This window comes from Carassius carassius, chromosome 16, assembly GCF_963082965.1.
Source record: "Carassius carassius chromosome 16, fCarCar2.1, whole genome shotgun sequence".
In the NCBI taxonomy this organism is placed as follows: domain Eukaryota; kingdom Metazoa; phylum Chordata; class Actinopteri; order Cypriniformes; family Cyprinidae; genus Carassius; species Carassius carassius.
The window spans coordinates 21,902,117-21,916,216 of record NC_081770.1 but is presented as its reverse complement, the minus strand read 5'-3'; the positions used below and the strand labels follow the sequence as shown (position 1 = coordinate 21,916,216).

The following is a 14,100-nucleotide window of genomic DNA, read 5'->3' as shown; positions in this document are numbered from 1 at the left end:
GCAGTTTGAAGCAACAGTTGTTTACAACTAGCACTCTCTTTAGAAAGTTTATTTTATAACATGTAAATCAGTTTAAAACAGCAGCTACAGAAACACATTTTTAGCATTTTTCTGTATCGGTGATCTAATATACCAGTTACAGGAACATCTCTGCAAATGATCTTGATTCAAACATCACATCATTGATTTTTTTTTTTTTTTCATTTAGAATCAGCTACTGTCCTCAACAGAAGTTGCCAACATGCACTGATCTACGACCAGCCACAGTGGCAAAGTCTAACAAAGACTATGTAAGGATTAAAAGGGCTTTCTGAGGACCACTGTCTTGAGTGGACCGAACATGTGTGTGGTCTTCTTTACTACAACCAAAAGGCTTTATAAACTTCAGAGCAGATAGTCATAAACAGCCATGTTGAAGTGTCTTTTACAGCAGCTATAAAAATACAGAGGCCCGTCTGCTCATCCTAAGAGGCTGCTAATCGATCAATAAACATTAGCATCCCAGCGGAGAATAACACCGACTGAAGACAAGCAACAGGTCTGGCTGCCAGCAGTCTGGTACGGTTCACAGGAGGGTCATTCGGTGAGATGGAAAAGTGTTATTAACAAGAACGTGAAATAGCATGTGTGTAGATCTAACTGTAATTTGATCTGACATGTCCATTTTAAAAGTTGATGTCCTCAACCAGATGCTGTTGCACAATTAAAAACACAAGGGACCAAAAAGTTTGTGTAAGCTGTTGCTGATTTTGTTGAAGAACTCTTCATTTCCTGTATGTTTCCACCGATATAGCATTGAGGACTGCAGTGCCCTGACCAATCAGAGAGTCTGAACCAGCACAGGGAAGAGCAAGGACAAGTGTTCAGCTCCTTTGATGGGGAGTTTGTGTGTGGTGTAATAGTGGATCACTTCAGGGATGGTGTCGAATGGAGGGCTGTTCTGGCCCAGGATATAGCGGCCGTCTTTGGACTGGCTGAACTTCATGTGCATGAATCCCTGGCAGCTCCTGAAAAAGAACATGCAACACTGCCATTGATCTTCAGGCATGCTGGGCAACAACAGAAGCTGGAAAATGCTTTCCAAAAAACAAAACAAATTTTAATCTCTTCTGTAAAACTCACAAATTAATTATGCCTGAAAATCAAATAAATGCTTTCCCCAAAATACAACAGAAAAATTACTGTGGTCACACTTTATAAAATTAAAAAAAAACTCTGAAATTTGCTGCTTATTAATAGTTAGTAGGGTAGTTAATTAGTTAGTGAAGTTAGGGATGTAGAACATGCTCATGCAGAATATGTGTTTTATAAGCACTAATAAACAGTCAATATGTTAATAATAGGCATGCTAATAAACAGCCAGTTAATAGTGAGAATTGGTCCCTATAAAGCTGGTAAAAAGATTTCCCGCAATAAAATAAGAAATACTCTGTTCTATTTAAAAAAGCAATGTATTATCTTACTAAATAAATCATGGTAATACAAGTTTTTTTATGATACAATACCATGCCAGTACTGTGGTATTTTAAAAGTATAAAAAAAGAAAAAGAAATTAACCCCAAATTATTTTAACCTGTTTTATTAAAATGCACAAATTAAATATGGCTGCAAATCAAACAAATGTTTACCCAAAATAAAGCAAATAATAACTATAAAAATACTTATACTGCTCTGTTCTATGAAATTAGACTGGATAAGCAAATAAATGCTTTCCACAAAATATAACGACATGAAAACGTAAAATTCTTTGTTAAATTAAACAATTAACCCCAAAAAAAGTATTTTCCCCCAAATAAATGAAATACTTTGATATTTTTTCATGCTAAAAAACAAATCTGTAAAAATAGGGCACAATGTACTGTACAATTTGAAGGAATTTTTCTGTAATTATTAATTACAGGTGTTTTACCAGTATTTCACACTTTACTGCATTGTGTTCGAGTTAACTGAAACGTTTCTAAAGTTCATGGATAATGTCGTTTGTAACAAGCTGCTTGTACTTTTACGGATTTATTTTTTACAGTGTACTTGTATATTACCATTGTATATAAATATGCTAATCAAACAGTGCTTTTGAATCATAATACCGGCATGCTACTTTTTTTTATAATTCTGCAATAGAGATGCCAGCAAACTAACCACAGATAAATTCCGATCATTTTATCATGACTCGACAGCTTTACTATAACCTGATCCCTAGGTGGGGTTGTGAATCTGGTATTTGGGTCAGCGGTGAACAAAAGATTACCGGCGATAAATAGGACAATCTGAGTGATGGTGTAAAGAATATCGTAACTTCAGCACAGTCTGGTGTGAATATTATTCTCGGCCTCCCCTTTAAGACAGCTCAGCCCAAAAGGGCTGGAAGGGCTGGATGATTCTATGTATAGAAACAGGAAGTCATTTGTTAGTTTGAAGCTGTCATACTCTACTATACACCATTCAACTTAAGTGTGAATGAAAACCCATGGAGGCTGAGAACATCTTTCTCGCTTCTTTCAAAATCATGCAGTGCTTTAAAATTCAAGACTTAACATGTTCAAGGAGCATGTCGTGTCTCCAACAAGGTATTATCTGCCAGGAACGTGACGAATAGAGTCTGGGCTGTTAATCTCAAAGGCAGCTCGTTCAAAGCTCTCCACGTCGAGGCTGCAGACGGCCCACGATATGACATCAGACAGCGCCGTTCATTCGTTCCCATGGTTCTCATACAAATGCGTTTTGAATAGAGCTTGTAAAAATCAGATTTCATGTGAACAAAGCCTCTTCTGGAGTGAGTGTTTTTGCCTGTGACTTATAAAGTGTGCTTGCAGTACTAGGTGTGTGTGATTACGGAGTGTTTTCAGGTGTGTGAAAGGCTTTCTGCAGGTCATTCATATTCATTAACGCCGCCAGGAGAAGCTTTGTGAACTGAAGAGCTGTTCACCTGCCTGATTACAGCTCGGGGAGAATAAAAGCAGCAGAAGAAAGAGGAGGGGGATCAGGGGTTCTGGATCAAGGCGGTAATTAGAGCTGGGAGATTTGACCAGATCGAGCTGATAGCCTATCGAAAAGAACATCAGTGTGCAAATGAGACGGGAACGTTTTGTCCAAAGAGGCAAGGGAGGAAATTCAAACAAAAACACAATTCTAAGAAAGTGTTCCATATGATAACACAGTAAAACAACAGAAGAGCAAATATGTTGAAATGACAGCAGGTAAGTCTCCACATTGCTGTGGAGGCTAAAATAGGCAATTCTTAGCTGTAGATAAGAATGAAAAACAAAACCAACTAAGATACAGACAACTAGACACAAATGAAGCAAAACACAAGGCATTTAGCTGAAATGGGGTAATGGGGATGAGATTCGTTCACTTCATTTAATGGTAATTGAAGGAATGGAGTAATAAAACGTTGCTTTGGCTGATGGAGAAAGAGGTGCAGTGCTGTACCTCAGAGAGAGAGAGTAGTCCAAGCAACTGGTCTCGCTGTTTCGTACCAAATAACTGCACTCCTTACAGAGGGTCAGCAGAGACTCGGCCTCGGATCGCGAGAGAGCGCCGTGATACCATCTGAGAGACAAAGTCGTCAGCAAATCATAATAGAAGTCATTAACATATAATAGTCTTAAACGTACAGTAATAAAATTAGCTCATTAAATTCTAAGGGTCAAAAAGGATAGAAAACGTTCCTAAATCAACTCTTCAACCACACTTCAAATGTGTGGAATATGACACCTGTAAATATTTAGCTAGTGAGCGTGTGTTCGTGACTGTCGTGGCATGTTTTCCTGTGAGACCCCAGCTGACTAATTTGCAGCAATATTTCAGATGTACTTGAATGCACTTTCTAATGGCCCAAGCCTGCACACCGCCCACATAAATCATATTCTCATAGCCATAAAACAATAACACACTAGGTTGATGTTCCCACAGGCATGAGACGTCACACTGAGTCCATCGTGTGCCTTGAAAATGTCAAAAATGCTAATTCTGTCACTATTACTCGTTCCAAACCTTTGAGTTATTTTTCTCTCTGTGGAAACCAAAAAAAAAAAAAAGCCCATTGACTTTCATTGTACCATTGCAGCATTCTTCGAAATATCTTCCACAGAGGAAAGTACGTACATTCAGGTTTGGGGTAGCACTTTATTTTACAGTCCTGTTCCTCATGTACATACTATGTACTTATTATTGTAATTACAATAACTATGTAATAACTAGGTACTAACCCTGAACCTACCCCTAAACCTAACCCTACCTTATGTAGTTACCTTTTATTACCAGAACTTTCTTAGATAAATACACTCTAAGTACACTATAAGTACATATAAGTACACGTACTGTAAAATAAAGTGCAACCAGGTTTGGAACGAAATGAGGGTGAGTAACTGATGACAGAATTTCAAATGTAAGGTGTATTATGTGATAGCATTCTAATTGCGGCCTTTTTAGCTTAGCTGTCTCTGTTCCTCTCTTAGTTTTTTCTTCAAACCTCTAATGGTTTGTGGTGCGTGTTGGACGTACACTTGTTTCTCCAGGGGCAGGGTGGGATCCACTCTCTCGCCGATCATTGAATGAGGTTCGCTGGGCTTGCGTAGCTTCATGCTGCCTGTGGTTGGCCTGGGACACCTCAGGCGCTCTGTGGGAGAACAGGAACGGTCCCACTCAGCACCCTCAAACTGCACTGCATGGGCACGGTGAGAGAAAATGACTTGATGTCAAACAGCAGTAGAAAAGTGATTGAAAAAGTTTTATAACATTGTATATTAACCAGGAATGACATGACAAAACAAAACTTGTTCATGATAATCACAGATTTAGGGTTCCCATGATGAATGGTTGTGGCACAATGTGAATGCAGTTGGCAAATTGGTTTCTGTCTTGTTGCTCCAAGTTACGCCACCTATCATTTCATACATCCGATATTAAACATCAGATACAGTGCATTCAGAAAGTATTCAGACCACCTTCACGGTTTTCAGTTTTATGTTGCAGCCTAAAACTACAATACAATTTCAAGTTTTGTTATGAATACTTATGTACGTGTGATATTTCAGTGTTTTTTTTTTTGTTTTTTTTTATGAATTTACAGACATTTCTAAAATGCAGTTTTCTATTTGTAATTATGAGCTATGGAGTGTAGATTAATGAAAAAAAAATAAAAGAATTTAAACTATTTTAGTATCAGACTGCAACATGACAATTGAAAAATGTGAATGTGTGCAACATCATGCCTGGACAGTTAACAATACATGTTTTGCAGAGAAGGAGAAATCCAAACCAAAACATCAAAGAGTAACAAAGGAGGGTTGTAGGAAATTAAGGTGGCACGTTTATAACGCAAAACAGGTTCAAAGCCAAAAAACAATGTGAAAAGAGACCTGTGGATGCAGAGGAGGAGTGGAATCAAACTCAAGTATCAAACAGAGTGCGAAAACTAGGGATACACAAGTTTTCGGCACCTTATCGGTTATAAACCGATAATTTAGCAAACTTGCTTGTGTTTTTACATTTAGTAGGGATGCACAATATTATCATGCGATTAGATCACATACAGCAGTTTGTTCATTCTTGAAGCAAACTTTTGTCTGAAGGTGATTAGATTCCTCTTTTTTGGATCGATCAGTGTTAACTGTTAATAACGCGAACAGCAGCAGAAACAACCCCCCGTCCTCCCGGTTCCTAATGTCAGTTCATTAAGGGCTTTTATTTATTTATTTAAAATGAATGATTTTAGTTTTTAGTCTTTTAGAAATACAAAATCCGCCATTTATTGATGATCGATCACAAAATGGAAATAATTATGTTTATATTAATTATTAATAATTATTATTATATTAAATAATCTGCTTTATTTTTAGTAATATTGTTACAACTTTAAGGTAACTTATTCTAATTTTTGTTTAAAGGTGCGATAGAATGCATTGATAAAATATTTTAATTTTTTCTCTGAGTGTGTAAAGTTTTCTCTCTAAATACCCCACAGATAATTTTTTATAGCTTTTTGAAATTGCCATTTTTTGGGTATGAACCAAAACACGCAGTTTTTTGTTTGTCCCCTTTAAATGAAAATGAGCTGGTGCCCCCATCTCTCTTTTCAGAAAAGTGCGAAGCTTCAAAAGTTCATGTTCATGGGCATACCGGTGATACGGTTTAACTGGTGGTGACATTGTTACTGACCTCACATTGCTTCCAAATTCAATGTTTTACAAATGCAACTACCACATTCCTATTAACGTCATTCTGGTAGCATGTGAAGGCAGCATTAGTGAAAACAGGCAGAGACAATGCAGCTTTAGCAATATAAGCCTTACAGAGAGGCAAGAAGCTTTTTTGAAAAAACAAAATATGATGCAGGATTTTTACTTTGTCTGGAGTCTGGACGTTTGCGCACGCAGCGTTGGTATTGATCCCTCCTTTAGAAGCAGTCTTTGCACAACACCAGCTCTGAACTGACCCTGTTTGTGAGGCAGTCCGGTGTAAAATGTTAGCACAAACGTATAGGACTTTTCTTTTTTTTCTCGGGACATTCCCTTTGAAAGTGAAATGTAACTACCGTGTCCTCAGCGGTCTAAGACTCCTATGTTTGTTGGTGCATCCCAACACACAACATTTTAAATGGCTCTTTGGCGCTCACAGCAGGTACAGCAAGAAAACAGTAATGGTGGACCGCTGCTTCTCACTTAGGGCTGTGTATATGCTAATAGGGCAGAGAGTGTCACAAATGGGCGGGACATTCTCAGAGTATAATATCATAATAGTTAGAAATCTGGAACTACTCGTGTGGAGAGACTGATTATGATTTATTAGCCTTAGAAAACAATGAGTGGGTGGATTTTTACTATTATAGGCTTGTTGTATACAGCTGTGTTCAAAAACCTCATAAACGTTATTTTTGCAATCTATGGCACCTTTAAGTTTAAAATTTTCATCTCATGTTCATATCAGTTTAATTCAGCTTTTTGTCAATTAACACAAATGGTTTTGAATAGTTTTAGCTAATGATAACAACACTGTTATTGGCTAGAATTATAATATGGTGTCATCCCAAGTGAAAACATAACTGGAAGACAGAACTGCCCCATGCAGTCATCACATGCTACTGTGATGAGAGCAGCATGAGTGGGAGAGATTTAAATCAAATGGAAAGCAAACGGGAGGTTTCCAGCAAAACAGTGACTCAGCGAGCTTGACAGATACACGACACTGGAGGGGCAGCAGTGGGGAGGAGGGGTCAAAGTTCACCTTGCTCGCCACAGATGGGCTCCTCCTCCAGCTGTCCAACCGGAGGAGGCCACGGCAGCTCGGTCAGATCTCTCACATCTATGTCGGCGAAGAGCGAGCGTGTGATGAAGACAGTGAAAGACAGAGAGAGAACGGTGAGAAACAGAGATAACTGAAAAAAGAGAGACAATCCACCGATGTCAGTCTTCACGCATTGCTTATCAGGCAGGAAATGCAATTTGAGCGCTGACTCAACATCTAATTACCATCCCAATCCCATAAATCTCATTATCAACACATATATACACACTCAAACAGGAGCCACTGCGATGTTTCAAAGCTAGAGATGCACCGTTTTCTGATTTTGAATTCAGAATAATGTAAAGAATTCCATGAAGAACTCAATTGATGCATGCGCCACTAAACAACAAAAGTTCAAAATGTATCTTATTCTCTGATTATTTTAAGAATCGTTTTTAATTAACTACCTATTCAGCTAGTTTGAATGGGTGCATTTTAAAAAGTAAAATTATCGGTCCAACAATTCCACATTTGTGCGTCACAATCACTTCTATCCCACCTCACACACTTACATGGGGTGCCTTGTATCACGTACAAGTGCATCACACTCTCAAACAGGATTACAAGATGAAGAATAGGCCAAAGGGAGATGTGTGAAATCTTTATAAACAGACCACCATCCGACACCTCCACCCCCTTCATCGCGCCCTCTCGAAAAGAACACGACGGGGTGATGTTTGGAAAAAGAAACAGGCGGGCCCATACATCCCCCCGCTGACTGGTGAATTATTGAAGAGAATGTCACAGACTCTTTCGCCCCGGTCCCAGTGCATTATTGATGCCTGGCGCGGTACAATGGTCCCATCTGGAGAACTAGAATCAGAGAGTGGCCCTGCTAATCCTCCCTCAAACCCGACTAACCCTGTAAATATTCTGCCTAATTCCACCAATAATGCAGATGATTTCACAAATAATCTAGTGCAATTCTTAATGAACCAACTGAAGTGACCAACTATGCAGATGAGCTATACTACACTATACTACTACCTCTGGACTCTCTCTCTCTCTCTCTCTCTATATATATATATATATATATATATATATATATATATATATATATATATATATATATATATATATATTATATATGAATAATTATAATATAAATTAAGCATAAAATACAAAATAACATGAATGTAAAAATCAGGAAATATGCTGTTAATAATTTATTTGTAATAAAAAAAAAATTGTTACACCCATATAGTGTTATCAGTGAAAAATTCAGACCCCCTTAAATTTTTCACTCTTTGTTATATTGCAGCCATTTGCTAAAATCTTTTAAGTTCATTTTTTTCTCCATATTGACAGAAAAACACAGAATTGTTGACATTTTAGCAGATTTAATAAAAAAGAAAAACTGAAATATCACATGGTCCTAAGTATTCAGACCCTTTGCTCAGTGTTTAGTAGAAGAACCCTTTTGATCTAATACAGCCATGAGTCTTTTTGGGAAAGATGCAACAAGTTTTTCACACCTGGATTTGGGGATCCACTGCCATTCCTCCTTGCAGATCCTCTCCAGTTCTGTCAGGTTGGATGGTAAACGTTGGTGGAAAGCCATTTTTACGTCTCTCCAGAGATGCTCAAGTCAGGGCTCTGGCTGGGCCATTCAAGAACAGTTGTTGTGAAGCCACTCCTTCATTATTTAGCTGTGTGCTTAAGGTCATTGTCTTGTTGGAAGGTGAACCTTCGGCCCAGTCTGGGGTCCTGATCACTCTGGAGAAGGTTTTTGTCCATGATATCCCTGTACTTGGCCGCATTCATCTTTCCCCCGATTGCAACCAGTCGTCCTGTCCCTGGAACTGAAAAACACCCCCACAGCATGATGCTGCCACCACCATGCTTCACTGTTGGGACTGTATTGGACAGGGGATGAGCAGTACCTGGTTTTCTCCACACATACCACTTAGAATTAAGGCCAAAAAGTTCTATCTGGGTCTCATCAGACCAGAGAATCCTTCAGGTGTTTTTTAGCCAAACTCCATGGGGGCTTTCATGTGTCTGGCACTGAGGAGAGGCTTCTGTCAGGCCACTCTGCCATAAAGCCCCGACTGGTGGAGGGCTGCAGTGATGGTTGACTTTCTACAACTTTCTCCAATCTTCCGACTGCATCTCTGGAGCTCAGCCGCAGTGATCTTTGGGTTCTTCTTTACCTCTCTCACCAAGGCTCTTCTCCCCCGATAGCTCAGTTTGGCCGGATGGACAGCTCTAGGAAGGGTTCTGGTCGCCCCAAAACGTCTTCCATTTAAGGATTATGGAGGCCACTGTGCTCTTAGGAATCTTAAGTGCAGCAACCTTGTAACTTTGTAACCTTGGCCAGATCTGTGCCTTGCCACAATTCTGTCCCTGAGCTCTTCAGGCAGTTCCTCTGACCTCATGATTCTCATTTGCTCTGACATGTACTGTGAGCTGTAAGGTCTTATATAGACAGGTGTGTGGCTTTCCTAATCAAGTCCAATCAGTATAATCAAACACAGCTGGACTCAAATGAAGCTGTAGAAACATCTCAAGGATTATCAGAAGAAATGGACAGGGTCTGAATACTTAGGACCATGTGATATTTCAGTTTTTCTTTTTTAATAAATCTGCAAAAATGTCAACAATTCTGTGTTTTTCTGTCAATATGGGGAAAAAAAAGAACTTAAATGATTTTAGCAAATGGCTGCAATATATAATTGATGCTTTAAGTTAATACCTTATTTCCACAGCTTTAAGATGACAAAATTGAGACATAACTATAGTTTTTATTCCCAAAGATGAAAGTGGCATGTCGTCCGTATAAAGAAGGAGCCATTAGAAACCTGTGGTATCTGTCCAGGAAAAGCAGGATTACACTAAATGACTTAAAATCTGAACAGATTTTTAAAACACCAGGCATCATAAACTTACCGACACTGTAAATAGAAGGAAAACTGGACATCATACACAAAACGACTGAGGATCACACACTACCAGACTTTAATTTCCTTCAAGACACAAAAAACTCAAAGGAGATGTGTGACAAATTAATACAATGTGTTTTAAAATCTGATGAAAATATCAAACACGTATGATCTGCTCTGACTGGATGAAATAATAAGGTAAGTCTAAGTCTGTGACCATCATACACTGTGATTGTCAATGGAATCTGTCAACTCAAATCTGCTAACTGGCTCTGATCTTTGCAAACAAGTGTCAATTTCTCCAGACTGTAAATCGGTGGAAAAATCAGGGAAATAATTGTGTTGTGTATTCCAGGCTTAAGGGACTATATACAAGTTGACATCCATTTTAATAAGAGGTTACATAATGAAGCTAGTTTCTGTTATCATCCCCAAGACTGAAATGTTTTATTGTTTTGGTTTGTTATTAGACTTCTGAATATGTTACTCAGCTGAACGTGGAGTAGTCTAGATGTTGAAATGTGCTTAAATGACACTACACTATGAATATATAACTGATCAATTTAAATGCTGCTTGATTTTAGTGTTCTGTTTTTTTTCTGATTGACTTTGTACCTTCAAATAAAAAAAAAAATGCAATTATTCTTTAAAAAGTTTGTTTAAAATAAACAATATTTTTTTATATAACATGATGTGAGCTTAATGGGAACGGGGTGTGCTTAAAGGATACAGAAATGTACACTTTTTGCATTTAATGATTTTTATCTTGATTATAATGCTTTTGTCATTTAAATTAAAATGAAATCTTTTTGTGTGAGAGATTAATATTTAAACATAATATCTTATGCTGAAACCGATATCTTGAGAACTACAAATGTAGATTTTGGTGAGTTTAATTGGTATGTTTACACTATTAATTTCACTTTAATTTATTTCAAATGTTTATATACACCTTATAGTAAAGCTGGGTATAGTTCAAAAATTTTCGATATTGATACCTTTACTTTGATACTGGTTCCATTTTATTTTTTCAGCTTGTTGACATTTTCACACTTTCATGAACATCCATTACACTACCGCTTTCAGTTATGTACATAACACACATTTCTAATAATGAAACATGAAGCATATAAATACATGATTACGACAGTATGCGATTTGCATGTAATTTTCATGAGATTCTGCCTATTTTCATAATACAGGGTGTTTACGTGGGAAAATGGTAAGCCGGTATAGCAATTAGCCAGATACAAATGGCTACAAACAGCATATTTCAGCATAATGCACGAGCGCGAATCTATCCGCTCGCACGCAGATTTCCTTTGCTCTGTTAACATAACCAGATGCGCGTGCTCGGATCATAGACTGTATAAGGCTCAGATACACGCTGCCTTACAACGTGTCTCCTCTCACTCAACCTGTGTCCTGTGCACTCACAACTCTCTCTGTGCTCATGTGCAGGATATTAAATCTTTTCAGACCTTTCTATTTATAACCTTTTCTGTTCTCATCTTTTTACTGCGTGCAGTGTGAACACTCTGCTCGAAAAAAAAGGCTACGCATCACAGACAGTGTGTGAACCTGGAGTTAGGCATATGCCCAGTCTGCTCTGTTCTCGCGCTCCACTTAGGTGCGCTGCATCCTGACTGGTTCAGATAACATACTGCAGGAGGTCGGGGCTGCGGAAAATCGTGCTATAAAGCGATTTAGAAATCGCGCACACTCAAATCGCAATTTTATTTTGATTTCGATTAATCGCACAGCCCTAGACGAGATTATTGAAATTTGGTACCAAACAACTACTTTGCTACTTGATGGTATAAGGGCAGTTTGGTCTGTGCCTAATAGATCTACACAGACAGAGATTTACATACCATGTTCTCGAATCCTATAGACCTTTATGTGTACAACCATCTAACACTGGCTCGAGACGTTCCCGGCCCTTCACTGTATGACTGTTATGCTCTACATTAACTGTCCCATCACTCCTGTGGTTCCAGCAAGCCTGTCAGACCCAGTCAGGCTGACAAAGGGCAGCGCATCAGTGCCTGTTAGCAGACCAGCAAAAAACCCCACACTGAAGAGCACCAGCCACTCGCCACAAAGGTCATCTCTGGGCTACAATACATCACGCTGGGACAGATGGCCACAGCATTCGCACATCATTACTACTAAAGCACAGGGCTATAGAGAAATGCGTCTCTGGCTAGAAATGTGCAGAGACAGCAGAATACTCTAAGTGTGAGAGCCCATCTGGAATAATGAAAGCCTCATTTGAGGATGTAATAAAAAGAAACGATATAACATCAGTGCAAAACTGTGATTAAGTCTCAATTTACACAATAGATGTTATTACCAAAGGTGCAAACAAACTCTTAATGCACTTTATGCTTTGGTAGCATTTTATGTGAGCTGTAAAACCTCATCTGGAGGCTTTTTTTATATTGGCATCTGAATTCAATTAACATGTTGTGGCAGCTAACATGCACAGATTTTACTGCTAATGTGACGATTAAGACAATATTTTGCTGCCATTTAAAAAAATGCAATATATAATTCTTTTTAATTGTTTATCTACAAAAGTAACAAGAAAGAATATTTAAAAATGTTTGTCTGCATATGCATAATTTGATCTATCATAATCCATCCATCAATCCATCCAACTTTTTTTTAATATATATAAATATTGATAAATATATCATTATGCATATTTCATAGATTTTTTAAATTTCTGTAATTTCCATTTTATTTTCTGTAATTATATAAATATTTACCTACACAATTACTTTTTTCACACACACACACACATCCACACACACACATAATTGAAATTGTAAAACTTTATTTAAAAAAAAAAAAAAAAAGAGCATAAACAATGGCAGGTTTATCGCATTGATTAATTTGACCTCGTCACCAAGTCGTTGTGAATGACAAATATTTTGTACATCACCTAAATCGAGTAAAATTTGAGAAAACTGGGATAATTCTATTTATATTTACAGCACAGAGACCGTATCAATGGTCACAATGACAAATAAAGTTAATGTGGTATTTACCTCACTTATTGTTCTTGTAATTACCGGAAAATAGTACAAAGAAAATCTCATTTCTCCCCTTTCATTACATTCATCCTTTTACGCTCCACTGTCTGAGCTTTTTATCTTCTGTAAACCACTTACCGCCCCTTTTCCTCTCTCGCTTTCATTTTTCCTCCTAAGTGAGATGATATCTCCCCCCACCCATGTATCCCTCTCTCTCCTGCCTCAGTGCATTTACGCTAGAGCGAATTACCAGGACATGCCTTTTCATTACTGTCACAAAGAGAAAAAGAGAGCAAGAGAGGGAAATAAATTGATATGAGCCATTCTCACTTCCCCCGGGCTTGCTTACAGCCGCTTGACGGACCCGGGACATGCGAGCCACCACTTTCTCTCTCCATTTCACTCACACCAACCATGTTCCCTCAGCTGTCCTTGTAACCAAACCAAAAGTGATCCAATGGCACTTCAGTTTGGGCTAAAGCCTTCCAAGAAAAGTGTGTGAGAAGTTTTAAAGGGGACATATTCAAAAATACATCAATTATATGTCCATTTTGCACAATCCTTTATTCTGTGACTCAGTTAAACCCCAAAACCATGTCAAGAACACACACAAGCATTGATGGACAAAATGACGGCCAGCTACACCAGCTTTCAACATCCTCTACTGGTGTGACTCAATGATCTACAGTCGCTGGCGTGTGGCTGAATGCGTCTCTGCGGTTGATTAGCGTGGTAATGAGTGCAGAGAGGCTTGAGGGACGTGCCGAGCGGCCGTGTGGCTTAAGTGATTGTGGTAATTGAGTAGATAGTGACAGCTTTGCAATGGCCTAATTAAGGCTCACTGGACTGAGGCCAAGATTTTACTGTCATAGTCACACTTTTAACAACCG

At 38.3% G+C, this 14,100-nt stretch overlaps 1 protein-coding gene across 4 annotated transcripts in view; it reads right to left on the bottom strand.

The window, feature by feature from the left end:
* Nucleotides 1-347: 347 nt before the first annotated feature.
* Nucleotides 348-14,100, bottom strand: part of shdb (Src homology 2 domain containing transforming protein D, b) — a 38,064-nt gene continuing 24,311 nt past the window's right edge. For 3 of the 4 annotated variants that reach the window (XM_059569572.1, XM_059569571.1, XM_059569573.1), the window contains exons 6-9: nucleotides 7,228-7,305; nucleotides 4,507-4,666; nucleotides 3,433-3,552; nucleotides 348-1,007 (exon numbers count right to left, since the gene is read on the bottom strand). In XM_059569572.1, the coding sequence (XP_059425555.1) occupies nucleotides 821-1,007; nucleotides 3,433-3,552; nucleotides 4,507-4,666; nucleotides 7,228-7,305 (545 nt within the window). In that variant the 3' untranslated portion in view covers nucleotides 348-820. The remainder of the gene's footprint in view (nucleotides 1,008-3,432; nucleotides 3,553-4,506; nucleotides 4,667-7,227; nucleotides 7,306-14,100) is intronic. The other variant, XM_059569574.1, reaches the window with a different exon arrangement.